The sequence below is a fragment of the Oryzias latipes genome, chromosome 6 (assembly GCF_002234675.1).
Source record: "Oryzias latipes chromosome 6, ASM223467v1".
Classification (NCBI taxonomy): domain Eukaryota; kingdom Metazoa; phylum Chordata; class Actinopteri; order Beloniformes; family Adrianichthyidae; genus Oryzias; species Oryzias latipes.
In genome coordinates, this window is record NC_019864.2 from 18,922,292 (window position 1) to 18,941,843 (window position 19,552).

The 19,552-nt window shown below is 40.8% G+C and overlaps 1 protein-coding gene across 1 annotated transcript in view; it reads right to left on the reverse strand.

Moving 5' to 3' along the window:
• The window catches only part of LOC101173298 (insulin-like growth factor 1 receptor), a 77,412-nt gene that overhangs the window by 21,130 nt on the left and 36,730 nt on the right, over positions 1-19,552 (reverse strand). Inside the window, exons 3-5 of the mRNA XM_004069661.4 lie at positions 2,782-3,082; positions 1,796-1,932; positions 425-569 (exon numbers count right to left, since the gene is read on the reverse strand). Coding sequence (XP_004069709.1) covers positions 425-569; positions 1,796-1,932; positions 2,782-3,082 — 583 coding nt within the window. The remainder of the gene's footprint in view (positions 1-424; positions 570-1,795; positions 1,933-2,781; positions 3,083-19,552) is intronic.

Genomic DNA, 19,552 nt, shown 5'->3' on the forward strand with positions numbered 1-19,552 from the left:
TTAACCCCTATCCTTCAGGAACTCTGCAGGCTCCTAGTTAATTAGAGGATCAACTTTAAGATCCTCTTATATTTTTTTATAAAATCATATGCAACCTCACCACCCTTATATCTCTTTGCTCTCCTTCACATCTCCATTCCTTCTCACTGCTTTAAATCTTTACTTCCACCCATCTTACAGTTTCCTTACCACCATGGGAGGCAGAGTATTCGGTTTCCCCCCAGACTTCACATCACATTTCTGAAATCAGCCTAAAATTCTTGTTTTAATTCAATAATTTTTTGTAAAGTGTTCTTGGGTTTCTTGAAAGATGTTCCAGACCTAATTCAAATATTTTAAGTATCTTAACATTAAACAATCCCTTACCATCACTCTCTAGCCATTGCATGTACACATATTTACAGATAAAACATATGAGACATACTTCTCAATAAGTTCCTCCCCGTTGATATATCGGAGACTCCTGAGGAAGGACAGGGAGCCGAGCGCATGGGAGTGTCGTATCTTTACATATCCCTTTACTGTCCGGATCAGGCCCATGAAGTTCTCTAGCTCAGAGGCTATGTTATCTGGAAAGGAGACAAAATCAAGGCGAAAATAAAAAAAAAAAAAAAAAAAAATCAACAAATAGCTTAAAAGTTGGTGCAACGATAAATATATTTTCATATTTTGATTTTTTTGTTATTCCTGATATTAGAAAATACTAGGGCTAGATTTTGAAAAATAGTAATGTATCATACAAAAACATGATGTTCGATTCTTGGTAAATGGAATAAACTTATATAGCGCTTTTCTAACTTCATCAAGCGATTCATCAAATGAGATGTTCCAGTCAGTGCAACAATTTAAGAAACTGATGGGGAACAAGCACTAGCATTTTTCTTTAGTTGGAAACTGTAAATTTGGAAAAGCTCCCATGCATGGGATTTGAAATGGAACAAATCAATATTAAATTGAATTATGACCTTGTGAATCTGGATTCAGCAAAAAAAAAAAAGAAAAGCCTTGACTGACAGACACGATGAGTTGATTTGACATCCCTTTTTTCTGTCCCTGACCTTTTTCATCTTTGAACTCAATTTATGCAATGTATGCTTTTCTACACACAGCCTGTTTTTGCTCTTGGAGTTGCTTACAGCTGTATATTTACATTTTTTAACCCCTTGCATTTTTTTAAAAGTTTTTACTTACCATAATCTTGTCTACTTAAAAAAAAAAAATCGTAGTGAAACAGGTTCATTAGTTGTAGCTCCCTTCAGTTCTGTTTTTTTTTCGATCAAATAACTGTAACCTCCCGAAACAGCGGCAGGAAGTGTCCACCCCTTTCATGATTCTGGGTATAAGAATGGTGCTCGCTGCAACAGTCCCATGGTTAAATACCATTTATTTTTTCATAAGCCAGGAATTCTTACCAGCATTATAATATAATTTCATAATTATAAGTACAGAAAGCGGCTTTATTGCAGAATTTGTGACCTTTGCTGTGCATCCTGGGAGCTTAGTCAACGATGCTCCTCTGCTTTTGACTATCTCTCTAATCATAGTAATTGACTGTCAAGTGAAACATTCAGTGGTTAAAGGATTACTCTGGAGTATTATGGAGTACAGCAGGTTCCAGCCAAGGTAAATCATCGGTAGGCTTATGCTCACCAGTTTTAGAGCAGAAAAACACTAAAATTCCAAATCTGGCTGCAGCTACGATTGTTTTAGCTAATTAAAAGGACAGAAAACATCAGACTAAACCAAAAGATGATATGGTATTTGATGAAACTGTGTTTTAGGTGAATGCACTCACCTCCACGGCGGATGTTGATGTCCAAATGGCCATTGATGACGGTGCACCCCTTTAAGGTTTGAGCAGCATCCACAGAGTCGATGACAGGGGAAGTGCAGAACTTGTCACACGGGCCGTTGCAAGCAGTACAAAGCATGCTGTCCATGACAGAAGCAGATGGAAAGTTCAGTGAAATTTTTTATCTTGCTTCCGAGCATTTTAACGGATTCATGCTCATTTGAGTCCCTTCGCACACTTTACCCTTTTCTGAGGCCTTGACTGAACTTTGTCCTAAAGCTACATTCACATCGGGCTCGGAAACGCATGTTCAAGGGACCTCTTCCGATGAAAAATCTGGGTAAACGTGCGTGAATGTGATTTTCAGGCTTCTGCGTTCAAAACTTTTACATTCAGGTATAACTACGCGTGTTTTCAAGTCCGTTTTCGGGCTCTACGTGCAAAACGTGTGGCTATTGGTGAACTCTGACTCTAGTAGTGATGTATTTAAAAACATGGAAATGCCAACCGTTTGAAAATCATGAAGGAGAAATGAATTATTGCGGTTTGCATCACTTGGACATTGAGTGCATACGCTAGCGTCAGGTATCGAGAGTCCAGTATCAACACAGGTTGCTTAAACCACGTTGAAGAATCTGCGTTCAGCGCGTTCTTGAACGTGCATCAGGTGTGTACGTGGCATGAGTGTATCCACAGAGCACTTTAAAACTAAGCATGTTTCACTAAACAGAATTGTTAAGTCTGTTTTTTTTTTAACTTTCACACTTCAGAGTTTGAGATGAAAAGGAAACTTGACACTTTTCTATTACATAAATCATTTGTCTAAATAAACACTGAATACTGTTGGACATGTATTGATTCATATACACAAATATAGCTAAGAAATATTAAAACATCTACAGTTCTGTGTAAAACATCAGATAATGATCCACCCAAACTTCAACACAGAGAAACGCTGTTAAAACTCGAGTGAAAAGGCACATGCTTACGGATTAGTCTTGTTGCGGGTGAAATCAGAAGGGCAGTCTGGCATACATTCTCCCCCATGAATGACAAAGTGAGTATCACTTGGCAGGTGCGCCTGGGAGCACATCTCAAATGTGATGCAGCGCCAGCCCTCAAACTTGTACGTGCCTGGTGGGCAGTCTGGCACGCAGCGCTCATTGTGGAAATAGTGGAGGCAGACGGAGCAGGCCCGGTCGCTGTTGGGCTCGCTGCAGCCACCCAAACACTGGCTGTGGCAGCACTGCCCGTCGTCTGTACAGGCCAGCTTGCACTGATCTGGGCACACTGAGGAAGGCAGAAAAAACAAGGGGAGAGATGAGTTTCAGGTGCATGTGAATAGCTGGGTGCATATCCTGAAATGCAGAGGATAAAAAGACACAAAGTCGCTAATTAAGACGAGTAAATCCCATTTAGCCGTGGCCTCATATTTATATATATATATATAAAAATCTTTGTTTCTTGGTTTTTAAGATCACACTTTTTTTCCCCAAATATCCAGAAACCAGGTAAACTTGTCACAACTATTTTTCAAGCACAAATTTTAGGCATCCTTAAAAAAACTTAATGCACTGCAATGTTTTTGACACAAAGGAAAAGAAAAAATGTCAGAAAAAATCTGAAATCCCTTCAAGAGTGAACTATGATGAATTAATATCTTTAAAATATTCATATTTGAAGGTTAAACACATTTTTTCAGAACTAAACAAAAAAGCTTTTAAATTTCAAACAAAACATTGAAATCCATTTTAAAAAAAGAAAAGAAAGAAAGTTTTTTTTTTTTTTAAACAATTATTTTATTCTGCTAGAATTAAAGAAATATCCTGACAGATGAGGTTTCATTCTCAGCTTAATTGTTAATTTAGCTAAATTTATAGGAAATAAAAAGATTTACAAATTCCAATGCGACTAAGTCTCTTCGTCTTTACATAATATTCCAAAAACGGATAAAAACATCTCGTTGAAAACCATTCAATTTTTCAAGTAAACCCCAAAGTTAGCTGATCTGCACAAAATAGAAGTTGCTTGCGGGCTCAAGTGTTTACTTTTAATGAAGCTTGTTTGTTGTTGCTTCACGTGACTGAACAGAGCCCAAGGAAGAGGCACTGCAGTCCTGGTTCCTTAGCAACTGCCTCCTTGAGCGAGCCTCAGCTAAAAGCACTTTTGTTTTTTCAACTTATTTTGTGCACGTTCTGAAAATGTGGAAGTGAGTAACTACAGGTTTTTCTGTTTTGTTTTTTCACACAGCAAGTTAACATTGGAGTGGACGGTGTGCGTTAAGTGCACATGCCTTTGCCGACCTGGAGAAAGATGCAAAAAAAGAAAAGTGAAGGATTTTGAATTTTGTAGCGTTTTGTGTCAGAAAATAACAGGTTGATCTGGTTTTACACATCTGCTATCAGCAGACAGTAAGTAAGTAAGCAGACAGTAAGACGCTTCTCCAGTGCAACACTAGAGAAGATTACTTATCACTCCTTGTGCTGAAGTTATTTTTTAAGAATAGAAATCTGCTTTCTGCAAAGAACAGCTTTACAAAATGTGCATCAGATGGACCCTAAAGCCATTTAGTTCACGCTTGCAGCTGCATTCATGACAGAAATCTGCTGTTTACCTACTGTATCATTTTACACTACAAACTTGCACTGTGGCAATTCACAAATAGTGTTATATAACTACTCTGGATAGGCTCCAAAGCAAATGGTAAAGACCTTTTTTTAAAACTACCCCAACAAATGCCAACACACACAAGTTCTCACATGACAGCTGCCATTTGATTGGGAATGCAACGCTGACGTTAGAGTGGACGGAGCCACCAGAAAGGTACTGAGCATTTGTGGAGTGGAGGGAAGAAAAGAAAAGAAGAAGAAGAAAAAATAACCTTGGAAATCTACCAAAAGGGGGCAGCCAAGCCAAACTCTAATTGAGCTTCCTCTGACTTTCTGCATCATTTTAGCAGAATCCCCAATGTAGAAAAATGCCAAACACGCATACCTTCCACCAGAGGAGAGGCGAGGGAGGGGAAGTCACTGTCTTGAAGCCATATAAGTCAAGCGGGTTTCACTGAGTGACCAAACAACCCGTGGTATCAGGGATCCAATCTCCTATTTATAGATGCCCCAAATGCAGGCCTATTTGCACGCCGCTGCTCCTAACTACTCAAAGCTATGCACAGCATTGAGGGACTTCAAAGGACTATCTAACAAGGGACTGCTGTTTAAATAAACTGAAATATTTGACAGGGATTGGGGAGAAAAAAAAGAAGAAGAAGAGGCAGAAGAGCTGGGGTTTTGCCTTTCGTGAAGACCTTTCCGTGTTGCATTCAGGGGCATGGCCAAACCAAGCTTTGACAATAATCTGAGTCAAATAACTTCTGAGTATGGGGGGTAGGGAGCTTTATGCGTTCTCCTCATACAGTAGTCACACAAGCCTCCTCCCTCTCGCTCTTTCCCTAAGCAAACACTGCCAGGTCAGACTCCAGCGCCTGAGCATCAGCCGCTGCTCACCACAGATGGCACCCGCGACACCCAGGAGCGCCCGAGTCCCCGTAAACATTACGCGTCTCAGCCACACAGAATGGCGTGCACGGGTCGCCAGCGAGATCTTTTGTGTTGAATTGGTCCGCCGCTTGCCGGACTATGCGAGGAATCTGCAGAATGTTCCTGGCCACAGAGGATTTGACAGAGAGAATGTTAATCCTTCAGAACAACTTCAGGAAGTGCTGCAGAAACCTGAGAAGGCATATTCTAGCTGCAAACATGATATTTTTTTTAAAAAGTGAAGGGAGATGAGAAAAGAGGAGAAGAAAAGACGGATGGACCAAGATTTCTTTTAGTAGAGAGAAGAACAAAAGACAGTTTTGGAAAAAATAAACTTGATAAGAGGGTTGAAACATTTCAACATTGTCTTCTTTCATCTGATCAGGGGTCTTAACTAGAGTTTGGTACAGATTTACCAAGTCTTGTTTGCTCAAGAGCACGTTGTGTTAAGTGGGACTACTACAGTGTTTGCATTGGCAGGCTGCTGACACGTTTACAGCCAACGAGCCACTGCTCCCATAAAAACACAGCCGGATGTGTCAAAATATGAAAAAAATCTACTACATTTGTGTTGTTTTTAGTAAAGGCTTCAATAGGGGATAAAGAAAAACTATCTTTTTTTTCCCCCTTCTATCGTAGCAAAGTGTGATTTCCCAGAATCAGTGGGGATAAGTAGGAGGCATGACAGACATTTGGGAAGTCATTCATTATTCACACAGGGGGGGCTTGGGGGAGTGTGGAGGGCTTAACTGATTGCTATCTTCTAGACCAATGGCAGGCGAGCAGGGGCGGTCCTAAGGCTGATGATTGACATGTTGTTGAGTCTAGAGCAGAAATGGTAAACAAGTGCTCTCTGGAGCAGGCTTGGGAGGGAGGAGGCATCACCATAGTGATTAAGCATGACTGTTCCACAAATAAAGAAAAAAAAAACAAGGGCAGACGGTTACTGCTCGACAAACTACGCTTTGAACGGATATTCCTGCAAATATTCTGCAGAGTAAGACTCCATAAGCAGAAATGTTTTTACAACAAATGAAAGAATTGCATCACACTCAAAACAAAAAAAGATTTGACAGTTAACAATAGAGACATGTTATCGAGCCCGCATTTGATTTTAAAGTGCCACTCTGACCATCTTCTGATCTTTTGTAAAATTATCTCCAGTGGTCTTTCAATCACGGATATGCCATTTTTAGCCAAAATTTAAAACTATGTGCTTTTTTTCAAGATCATAGATCCTGCAGAGCGGAGGGGGTTCATCAGAAATTCACCTCAGAGTTGTGGGTGAGATCGTAGGTGCAGGCAGAGCAACCCCGCTCCCCCTTCCTGTCACCTATAACTGAGAGCTAGCTGTTTACATGCTGTCCCGCTAGCTTACAGCCCCCCCCCCCCAAAAAAAACCTAACATTACCAGTTCAACAAAAAAAGGCAAACAATTTTGGAGTTATTCAGCTGTACAGTTTTGAGCCAGATGCCAGCTCAGAGGAGGAAAACAAAGACTTAAATGGATCTATTTGTCTACAAGTGGATGCATCAGAATGGAGCGGAGCACAGAGCTTGTGGCCCGCCTATTGTGTTTTATATCTACGATCTTTTCCAAACTGCATTTTTTTCACAGCAGTTTGAATAAAGAAATACTCAGAAATGCAATTTTAAGACTCCTTTTTAATGTCCATTATCAGAAAAATGCCACAAAAACATGTTAAAAGCACCATATTCATTAAAGTGGGTCTTAAAATGTGTTTTTTATACTAATAGAAGTCTAGGGACAAAAATAGGTCTATTTTACAGCTTGATTCATGCCAACATAACGACACATGTCCATTAACATGTACTGTCGCTGTTATAAAAAACAGTGTCAATAATATAAAAAGCAAATTTCTCCTTCAGGACGTAATTCAATGTATTTCTTTATAATCTGCACACTGCAGCACACTCCAAAAGTCCACTGTACCGTGTGGATTCCGCCCACTCAGTCAAAGATGCTGAGCTCAGGTTACCAAATCAGAAAACAGACAGCAATGGAGCAAAGCAGAAGGTAGTAGCAGACATCAGGCTCATCACAGGCTGCTGCTGCTTCAGTCTAAATCAAAGGCTAACTCCCGGCCCCCCTGGCCAATTCGCCGAGCTCCATTAGTCCACATCCTGATCCGGCAACCCGATCTTTCCCAGAATCCCCCAGCGGATCCCTTCCCGACACTTGTTTAAACCACATCAGCCAAGGTGGCTGGAGAGAGGATGCTTCCTCCGCTCCCAGCCAAAGGCAAACCGCATCTAGATTCCACAACCGCTGTCTTCCTGCTAGAGTGACACACTTTCAAGTGCTGGGATGAAGCCATCTAATAGGAAGTGCTTTTTACTTTTTCAGGCTTCGTTTGCCTGCTCACAGGATTTTTTTTTTTTTCTTTTTAAAGAAGGGGGAAGTGTGATCTGATTTTGTCATGCAGACAGCTCAGATGAGCTCAGCAAAATCTCTCCAAGCCAGTGCATAAAGGTGCATGTGAGCCCCGGTGCATTTCTGCTGCTCTTCCACTCCTGTGCCCTATAAAGAGCAACCATGTGTTTTTCACACAGCTATGTGCTGGTCTGTTTGTTCTGGCATGCGTGGCATTTCCCCCCCACTCCTTACTTTAGTCACAACAACAACAACTACACACACACACACCTTCCACTTATGCCCTTAGGGTTTGGTATAATCTGCAGCTGTTGTTGTTTCGCTAATTATAATGACACAGGTTTCCAGCACCATTGGAATGTGCAAGAACTTTCTGCAGAAACACAAGAATATCCTGCTACTATTAATATAAGACTATAATATAAAAGTTTAGCAACTCGTATTTTCAACAGGAATCAATACACAAAATCTATAATTTTCACTTGGAGCAAAAATGATTTTCGGTTGAATTAAATCAATCAGGATTTGTTGTTTTATAAGTCTGTTCTATATATTTCTTATGGAAATCTTTTATTCTGACAGCACTCTTATGTTAGGTCACCTGACTCAGCATTATAGTTTAATGTTGCTCATCTGAAGAGTCCATCATTTTCAGGTGATGAAAAAATAACAAGCTGAAGGATCTTAAGCAAAGCCCTGTGTCCCTCGACAGGTTCAGAGGTATTTCCTTTCACTAAAATTGCCTTTTAAAAATCCCTGATTTCTTAGGTCTGTGTCATAAAGTACAGTGTGTTTCCTGGCACCGCTGTGCCGGCTGGGGAATTTTTCTAAATGGGTAACTAGTTGGGAGTGTAAGCACCGACATCTGCTCAATGTGTGAAAAAAAACAAAAACCCCAAGGCATTCACCAAACTTTAAAAGAGAAATGTGACCGTTCACATGAAATGAACTCCTTTATTTAACGCCTGCAGTCTTTCAGGCAACTTCAGAGAGTCTCCAACTGGTTTTTGAACCTGACCTCATGGCAATTTACAAATCACTCTTTTTTAGGTTCTAGTGGTATGAGGGAAATCCATGTGCACAACTTTATTAAAAATCTTTACTGTGTGCAAACGTTGGTTCCACAATTGACAGAAAATCAATAGGCCTAGTGATGCAGATGGGTGTGGACATTCTGTGGGGTCAGGGACTCTTTTGGTCTGGTTGAGATTTGAAGGGACACAATGTTATTTTTACAGATTTGACTCTAGAAAGGTTTAAATTGGGAGCTAAATTTGGCAGAAAAAAGATCAGCTTTATGGGTTTTCTTTTTTTTCTTTTTCTAAAATTGATCAAGGAGTCGAACACCCACTATTACTCTAATATTTAAATAAAAAAATGTAAAAAGCTTGATAGAAAATTCCAGCATCCCATAAGTTAAGTTGCAGCCGCTGCCCGACTGTAGTTTCATCGGTGCACACTGTTGCTCAGCCAATCTCCTCAGGGAATCTCATGCTTTCTGGCTCAAGAATAAGCATCAAAAACCATTCATCCAACGTATAGCGTGCTTTTTTTCTGTTAAATGTATTACCCCGAGAAATTGTTGACAGATTGGAACAAACAATATTTATCGCTTGACAATCTTTAGCTTCCACTTAGACCAATGTTTGCATCCGTAACACACAAATTCACATTAGTTGCGCTGCAATCAAAGTTCGTCAGGCTGTGATTTGCCCGAAAGGATCTGAAACTAATATTACAAAGCCTTAAAGGAGATCGAATATGATTAATTTTTGGCTTTATAAGACAAAATTCTAAATTGTTTTGTCAGAAAATGTATTTTTAGTTAAAAAGACAAACAAAAAAAAGTATTACAGGGATGCACACAGATGATAAAAAAAAAAGCCTTATGTAAGAAACAAATTAAGATTTAGGTGGTATTCATGTTTATTCCTAATAGAAAAATTAATAGTTTTTTTTTGTATTAGGTGCAAATTGATCTTTAATCCACTTGGCTGAGGGTAGCAATATACTGAAATGTATCCCAATAAACAAATTGCGGACAGCTCAGAATAAATCTCCACAGAGCCTGGCTATGTGAAGTGTTACAAAACTTACTGTTTAGGTGTTTACAACAACTTTGAGAAAGATTAATCACATTTTACCAGGACTCCAGTCTCCCATTCACGTCTGGCCTCAAATACAAATACTGCAGTCATGAAACAAAAGTGTGGAAATCACAGGCGTGATAAACCACAGTCCCCTATCTAATCTCTACCATATTTGGTTTGGGACTGTTGCAAATAGACAACAGTCTCAACTGCGAGCTGGGTTCAAAAGGTTCACTAGCCATAAGAAAAAGGGGGTGGGGTTTGGACAAATGTCGGAGGCAAAACAGCAGTAACCAGAGATGGAGTCCAGTATGTATAAAACAAGCTTCAATTTCACCAAGAGCGGAGGAGTTCAATTTATGTGGATTAGGCGGGCGAGCTGATGGGCCTCAAATAGTCCCCAGCCCACACTTTCTATTGGCTAAGAGTGACATCATGGTTCTAGCACCATTTTTCACCTCCTCTTTTTTAGGAGTGGGTGGAGAGTCTGGTTCCTCCACCTCCCTTCTTTCTTCAAGCTGTTCCTTTTTCTCTTATCACTCACATACACACACAAAAACCCCACTAAGCTTCATTTGCCCCTTTTAGGGACCTCACAGCTTCAGGAGGGAGGAGGAGAGGGAAGGAAGGAGCAAGAAAAACTAAAGAAGGATGAAAGGATTATTAAAGTATGTGGTATGCGGCATGCACAGGTTTAGCAAATCCTATTCATTTGTATAGGAATGTTTCTTTCATATATCGGATGTAGCGAAGCATAAGAAATATGTAACGCAGCTGTTAGGCCATAAACATCACTGCGCTACGTATGCACGCATTTAGGTTTTAAGATTTTCATACGTCTCTACGAGAACTCTCAAAATACCATACACATTTATAGCACTGGATGCTAAAACTCAAATGTCATCCACCAGATTCTGCACGGCAAAATTGTTCCTGTTCCTCATGTTCCTTCTTCGTGAGGTTTCCATCACTTGGCACTGCCACATCCACCACAACAGCTTTCCTCTGTTCTTCATCCACCATCTACAATGTCTGGTTGGTTCGCCATTATCATCCTGTCAGTCTGGATCTGGAAGTCCCACAGGATCTTTGCCCTCTCCTTCTCTACCACCTTCAGAGGCGTTTCCCATTTTGACCAGCTCATATTCTGCACACATGTTCCTGTATATTATTCCAGCCACTTGGTTGTAACGCTCCATGTATGCTTTCCCTGCCAGCTTCTTACACTGCATCAAGGATAAGTCGAATAATGCGTTTCGACATTTTATTGTTACACAAAGATAGCATATGCCACAGATAAGACATCTGATCTGCTAACGCACTTAAAACGGCATCACCCGACTGTAAAAATAGGATCTACAAGGAAAAAAAATGTGCAAGTAAAAATGTTTGTTTTAATTCGTGTTAATTATTCAAAGTTTTGGTTCCTGACAGCCAACAGTTGTATTATTTTATATAGCAGATCACCTACAAAGGTCAATTTTATTTATTGTTATATAAAACCAATAAAAGCATTTTGCAAAAAAAAATTTCTGCTTTTTTGTACCGAAGAAATACAGAGCCCTATGAAATTCTGAACCGAACCGAAATGAGATTTTAGTGATTTAGTGAGATTTTACAGTTACCCCCCCCCCCCCCCCCCCACTATATAAGGGACCTGAAACAGAATCACCAATGTGTGGCGTTTGCATGTTCTCCCCATGCATGCGTGGGTTTTCTCTAGGGTCTCCGGCTTCCTTCCACCATCCAAAAACATCTTTCCTAGGTTAACTGATTACTCTAAATTGTCAATCGGTGTGAATGTGAGTGCGTATGGGTGTGTGATTGTGGCCCTGTGTCAGACTGGCGACCTGTCCAGGATGTCCCCTACCCTCTACCACGAGCTAGGATAGGCTCCGGCAGCATCGTGACCCCAAAAGGGACAAAAGCGAGTTTAAAAGTTGAATGAATAAATAAATTAATGTTATAAGACGTAACTGTAAAGTGCTGCTTTATTTTTGAGGGATGAATTCTGATACTTAGTCTTCCGTCTACAGTGGCAAATAGTAGGTACACAGCATGCATGTCCAAAATCCGGCCTGTGGGCCAAATGCTTTCCGATTTCCCCTGGCCTGCAGGTTCCTGTTATAAAATCCATAATATGCCCCCCCCTTATCAGTTTAGTGTCTTCTTGATTGTGAATGGCTAAATGGCATAAGCAGTTGTAAACCTGTGGCAACAACCTGCGGCCACTTAACCTTCAGAGCCTTAAGGGCCAAACTAATTGTTGTTGAAGTAACTTGTGTAAAAGAACAATAAAAAAATTGAAAAAAACTAAAATTTATCTATTAATCTATTTTAACCCCTTTCAACCACACCGAGCAGTTACATCCAGTAAGGGCCTTTCTTCATAATTCTTTTCCAAAACCCCACTAAAAACAAAAAACCAAACATAAATCCCTTTAATCTCTCCACATAGGTGTTCCACATCCAAAGAGCTTGGAGACCAAGTATCGAGGAAAGGGGATAAAGTGTTTAAGTCTGTCAGTCAGCTGACCTTCCTCTTCTCTGCAACAATCTGATGCACTGTGCAGTCCTCGATCTTATCCTTTTGTGCAAGATTAGCTCTTAGTCGGATTAAGGAGTCAGTGCACAACGTAGAGGTAAGATGTCATCACAACATTGCGGGAGCCCACTGGGGTAAATAAGCACAGGACAGGAGGAGAGACTGGTGGATAGAAGGGGGGGGGGCTTGCTCTACATCACATGGGTTTTTAGAAAACCTTTGTGATAAACTGTAAATTCAAGTCAGGTGAAAATGAAAACCCTTAAAGGTGTGTGGATGATCGGTAATAGCGTTCAAAGCAAATGTTGGAAGGAAGGCAGTGACGTGGGGCAGCCTGCCTCCAACCACAGGAAATGCTTTAGCCCCCACTATGTCAAACATAAGGCTTCCAGAAATGAAACAAAATGCCCCTGCTTTCTCCCTCCAAAACAATGGGCTCCATTATAGAACGGCATGGCACACAAATAGTCGGGGGAGACATTAAGACAAAGTTTAAAAAACAGTGGGCTTCCCCCCCCTCCTCTTTTGCTACCCACTCAAGGCTGCAGACAACCCTCTCCTTCAACATAGCCATGGATGCAAAGCGTGCTTATAAAAGAAAAAGCTTTTATGTTTTTCTCATTCTGAGCTGCAAAAGAACCGGACCGACGCACCATTGATTCACTGCAGACTTCTTGTTTGCAAATTGCAACCACTAAAAATATAAACACAAGTCGGTAAAAATGTAAGGAAAAATTGGTGGTAGATTAGACCTGCACAATAAATTGCAAAATTTATCGTTATCGCAATTTCAGGCTGTGCAATCCGCATATCACAAAAGTCGGCAAAAATTGCGATAAGTGGTAACCTTAAATGTGCTCAAACAATCTCATGGCAGCTTGAAGTATTTAACGAATCAAATAAATGCCTCTATGCATTTGACCAAACAGATGGACTCCTTTATATCATTGATCAATCGGATTGAGCCCTTTAATGTTATATAGGATGACTCTTCTTTAAATTAAACAGTTGCAGTGAAATGGAAATTATGTATTAAGTTTTTTTGCAAGTAATATCGTCACCGCATTATTGATCACTAATTTCGCAAATCGCGAGTTTTCCTCATATTGTGGAACCTTACGGTAGATCATAATGGACTAAAATAAAAAACGAGAGCGGAGTAAAGGAAAACCCCCAACATGTCTTTGAGACATAAACATCCTTACATTGTTCAACTTTTGAGAATCATTCGTATCAGTCTCGGAAATGCGGATTCAAGCAACCATTTCCAATGAAAAGTCTAGGTAAACACGTGAATATGCGCGTTTTGGGCTTCCGCATTCCAAACTCTCACGTTCACGCATCGCTATGCAAGTTTTCAAGTCATTTTTTTGAACGCGCGTTGAAAGGTAAACCAGTTGAACTTTGACCAATCAGGGACTTTGCTTTGGCAGTGATGGATGGATAGCCTCCGGTTTAATTCACAGAAGTACCAACCATTTTAAAATTGAACATAAAGGAGGAAACTATAACTTTGGTTTGTGCCCAGGCAAAATTATATGACACCACCAAGGTGTCATATATCATAAAAGAGCTGTGAAAAAAAAAAAAAAATCTGGAGAAAGATTAGCAACATTTGCTTTGCTACGACATTTCGCACCAAACCTCTCCCAACTGGGAGTACATAAAAGATTGTGCTCAAATGAAACTATTTGGGCTTTTCCTAACTGTTTTTAAATGGATATTTTAGTTAAACTTAAGGTACTTAAATGTAAAAAAAAAAAAAGATATTGTGAGGCTAAATTTTGTGGTTTGATAATTCTCCTGAAACAGAATATGTGCAGAAGACATGCAGGTGTTTATACCGTTCATTTAGCTTTTTCTTTCATTGATACCCTATGGCTCAAACAAGTGAAAAATGCTTAGTCTGAAGGAGTTTGTTTCATACATTAATGGAGTTTAACAAGTGATCAATCATGAAACTGCAAGTTCCTGCTGAAGGTGTAGAATCAGAGACAAGATTAACAAATTTACCTTCAATGCTAAATTGTGCATACTTAAAAGGGACCACTAATGGGCTGGCTAGCTACATGAAACTATAAGATAGATAGCCAACTGAGAGAGGAAACGGGAGTATGCCGCTCAATCAATGGCCCATCAGTCACACACACAATGACAGTGAGGAGGAGTAAACACAGGAAACAGGAGACCATATCCTTCAAGTACCACTCAGAAGAAAGTCATCAAACTGTGGGTTCTGACTCCAGGCTTTTTTATTTTCTACCCTTCACCACTGTACATCTATTATCCAGCCCTGTGCGGTCTTACAGGTGTCTAACAGAAAGTATCTGTTGCACAAAGGAAGTTATCTGCTATCCAAGCAAATCTGTTGCAGACTGCACACTGCTGAGTGTTCACACTGCAAAAATCAGAAAATAGCAGTTTGGTTCCTACACAAAGGATGGAGAGAGTGAACAAATTAACTATCTTTAAAGAGACTCTCAACTACGGCGTTTCATCTCTGCCATAAAGAGAAAGGGCGTAAAGACAACTGAGCAGGCGTATTCAGGAACTGAGTGAGCAAACCTTACAACCGCGCAGGCGCAATTCTAACCGAGCGACCCCGCGTTTTACAACTGCACGCCTGCAATCCTAACTGAGCCGTGATCTTGTGCGGTCAATTCTCCTTTGCGCGCTTGCTTGGATTTGTACTCAGTGTTAAGCGGGCGTTTTTGTCACTTGGGGGCAGTAACCGTTCTGGTTAGAGCGGGTGGGGTTAACAGGCGGCTCTTGAGATGCATGCGGCTCTCTGCCTTTCATCATAGTTTCTATAAACCGTACGTTCAGAACCATAAGGCGAACATAAAAGTCTTACATTTTCTCCAATATGTACAGAGCGGCCCTAATGTGTTTCTGGTCGATCTGATTGGCTGAAATTTGCTGGTCAAGTCCTGCGAGGCAGCGGGGCGGGACTTTCTTTTAGAGGCTTTAATAAAAAAAAACGGTGGTCGTCACGTGGATTAAAACGGTAACGAAAGCAGTGATTTTCACATGAGAAAAACTTGCAGCAAGAAAAACCCGCTGCACTTTCTTACCTTGGTCTTGGGTCGTTGGTTAACGTTTTAATCCACGTTACATCCGCCGTTTTTCCTATTAAAGCCTCTATCACAAACAGGGGTGTCGCACAACACAAAGAACCGAAATTTCTAACTGTGATAGTCAAAGAGCCACACCATGCACTGACCTACTAGACACACACACACAATTAAAGCCATATTATTGTCCATAACACACTCCTTTACTTACAATACAACAGCACTGGATTTAACAGCGTCGTTTCAGTTATAGGTGTTTTTTCTGTATTTAACGTTTACACATACCGGTAAAAAATGCATGCTGGTGTGTGTTTTAAAAAGGCAGCGAGCGCAAAACTAAGTTGGTTGTGATTTATTTTTTATTTTTTCAGACATCAATCAGGTTCCAAAAATCCATCAAAGTCCTCATCTTCTGTATCTGAAATGAAGCCGGGCTACATTTCTATCAAACACGCCAGCTTCCCTTTAGTCATCGTCAGAGTCCGTCTCGTTGCCATGCGGCTCCAAAGAACAGTGAAAGCAGACGCGTCAGCCCAAGCTTAAGTCCTACAGTCCAAAAATGTGGCGTAACTCGCCCGGACCTTCTATCACTTCCTCACCTCTCTCCGCACCGTTCTCATGTTGTTCTCTCTTTACCGAAGTCACAAAACAACACATTAGGGCCGCTCTGTACATTTTGGAGAAAATGTAAGAATTATTTTCGCCTTATGGTTGTGAAAGTACTGTATATGGAAACTATGATAAAAGGCAGTGAGCCGCATGCAGCTCAACAGCCGCCTGCTAACCCCACCTACTCTGAAAAATGAAAGTCCCGCCCCGCTGCCTCGCCGCATTTGACCAGCAAATATCGGCCAATCAAATCAACCAGGAAGGTTACTGCCCCCCAAGTGACAAAAACGCCCGCTTAACACTGAGCACAAATCTTGGTGAGGGCGCAAAGGATAAATTGACCGCACAAGATCCGGGCTCAGTTAGGATTGCAGTTGGCATTTGTAAAATGCGGGGTCGCTCGGTTAGAAATTGCGCCTGCGCGGTTGTAAGGTTCGCTCACTCAGTTCCTGAACACGCCCGCTCAGTTGTCTTTACGCCCCTTAACTTTATGGCAGAGATGAAGCGCCATACTCAAATGCTAACTGATCAAAATTAATGAATTTCTTTAAATCATTAATATTTTGTTCAAAATGTCTACAGGTATTTCTATTTCGTTCCCTTTTTTGAACCACTACCTTCCAAACTTTAGAGATAACTTTAGGCTCAAGGATGTTAAAATCTAAACATATCTACCATAATATTTGGCATAAAGGATTATGTTTTTGTGTGAACATTCAACATTAGCTGTACAACTAGATTTTCCAGGTTAAACTAATTCATTTCACCTCCGATTCCTTCTGCCATCAGGAGGGCATTTCTGCAGTATGGGAGCAACATGAAGCTGAAGCATAAGTGTGGCATGCCCTCAAGGATGGAAAACGTGCACTCATGAGGCCGCCCTGGGAAAAGGTGAACTCTCCATGTCTTTACTTGGTGCTCACTATGTACCTTGGAAGCAAAGCACATCCCGTACAGAGATTACTGCAGCCTCACCAGACTTAGCCACTCCATTTCTATACTCTTAAGGAGGTGGAGGCAGGAAAAATGGGACTGGCATCACTGGCAGGATCAGCAGAGCCAATGTACACAGTGACGAGCAAACAACAGCAGAGGACGACCTTGTGTCCACGAGCTGCAATGGCAGCATGTCCTCGCTCCTGCACTGTCACTCTGTCAGCTCTCGTTACCTACAACAGAGCGACCAACACTGGCTGACTAAGTGACTGGCTCATGGTGCATGCTACCATTTGCCCTATGGATAACAGCTAGGAGTTGGGATAGCTATGATAATAGGCTTTACTATCCAAGATTTCTGCGCTGACTGGTGCTCTTGCATGTTAGCCACTCTTAATTTGTGGATTAGACGTCAACAAATCTTTGTGCTATTGCTTTCTACAACAACTGGGGTATTTGACATGCATTTAAAAACCCGCGTTCAGCCCAAAGTTTTCATACTAGACAAGCTGGGAGGGGCTTTTTCTTTTTTTTACTATTTACTAGCGCATGTCCACCGTCTACAATTGGAAGAGGCTTGGAACAAAACGTCACAGCGGTACAAATCATGTGATTTGGGCATGTAATGGAACCGGTTTGAGTCATTGCTAGTATCCTTGAAATGGGAGTTAAGGATTACCATCATGTCAGGAGAGGGGCTATGGTTTATCTTTATTCAAAAACAAACAGAGAAGTTGTCAGGCTCGTCGCTGTGTCTGGGTTCACGAGATAAACCAGCTACGCTCCGAGTTTGATCAGTTTCGCTGCGTCACTACCACATCAGAGTACTAGATTGGTCAAAGTTCAACCAAAGTTTAGCTGGCAACACGCTTTTAATTGCCACACGTTTCGAGCATAGAGCCCGGAAACGGTCTTAAAAACTTGTGTGGTTACGCGTGAACGAGAGTTTTAAACGCGGAAGCCAATGCACATTTATATAGACTTTTTATTGGAAGTGCTACTTGAATGTGCGATGCTAACTGTACCAATAATCTTTGATGACACCCATCCGCTTCTGAAAGGTAATGACAAAGCATGATAGACTTTACTACAACCACCTCCACTCCACAATGTTTTTAAAAAAATTGGGCAGAACAAAGTAAAGTTACTTTCACTGAGTCAATCAATCGGTTAATTCAGCTGCCATTTAAAGAAACATACCACTAATGATGTAAGATTTAAGCTCTAATAAATCAAAAAAGAAGATATCTAATAAAATTGACAATCATCTATTGTCTACCAACCTCCACAAACAATGTTGTCAGGGGAAAAAAAACTCAATTTTTTGATATAAAATTTGACTTTTGCTCTCTTATGAAATCAGCCTCAAGTGGTTATTTCAGGAACAGCAGCATTTGTTACTTCTAAGCTTTTGTTAAATTCAAGACAGATATGCGGAGCCTTGATTAATGCTAGATTGCCCATGATTCATCATCAGATGCTGGATGTATGGCACTTGAAATTCCATCTCACAGATGTCCATGCCACAATCATGTCAGGGATTCAGGGGTAGATGTGGGTTGGTTAACAGTGGGAGCAAGAAATCAATAAATGATGGCAGCCGTCTTCTCTCAAAAGCATCCATAAGCATTCTTAAAAGGGAGACAAAAACTGCACTTCATTAACTCAGAGATGGTAAGCAGGGCTGTAAGAGTGGAAACTAAAACAGAACTTTCAGATATTTTCAAATGACAAACAGGTGTGCTCCGAAATCACTTATCAAGAAAGTTGGCTTAGTTATAAAGTTCAAAATGTGGTACCACAACCTTGTCTCAAGCAAACAAGCTTTTTTTCAACTATTCTGTAAGCTAATCCTTAACACCGGGGTAACAATTGTGGTTTGAAAGGATCACTGAAAAGGATAAAAAAAAAAGAAACACTTTTTCTGGATAAAAAACAAAATCCAAAATAAAGAATCTCAATTAAAGAAAATGCCATTTCCTATTTGATGATTGTAAAGACTTGAAACAGAGAGTTCACTTTTATTCTGCTTATTGAAAACGAAGGCTGCAAAGTGAGCAACCTCAAGTGGAAGCAGCAAAAATCAAGCTTCAGTTGCAGAAGAGATATGACAAAAACGCAAAGCCTAAATGGCTACACACATCCACTTGATAGGGGTGTAACGATTAATTTCCTTCATTGATTTATATTACTATGATCCAGATTTATCTGTCTAAGACAACTTGTTGCGAATCGACCTACACTATTGTGAAATTGTCCATTTCCATTGTACATTTCCACCACCTCTACCCACCCACACATGTACACCAAACAACCTCTCACCCTCTTCTTCCTCCTTGTTTTGAGCTCTCCCTCCAACTCTCATTCATAAAATGGTCGTTTTACACCTCCAGCTGCTGGCATGGAATTTTTGGATAAGGGGTTGGGGGCAGCAACGGGACAGAAGAGGCTTGTCGTTCTACCCCCCCCCCCCCCCCCCCCCCCCGTCTATCTCGTTCATGCCCCACACCGAAGTAAAAGATTAGTTTCCCTAATTCTGCTCCTCGCGTGTGCCAGCCTTCCCCATCCCCAT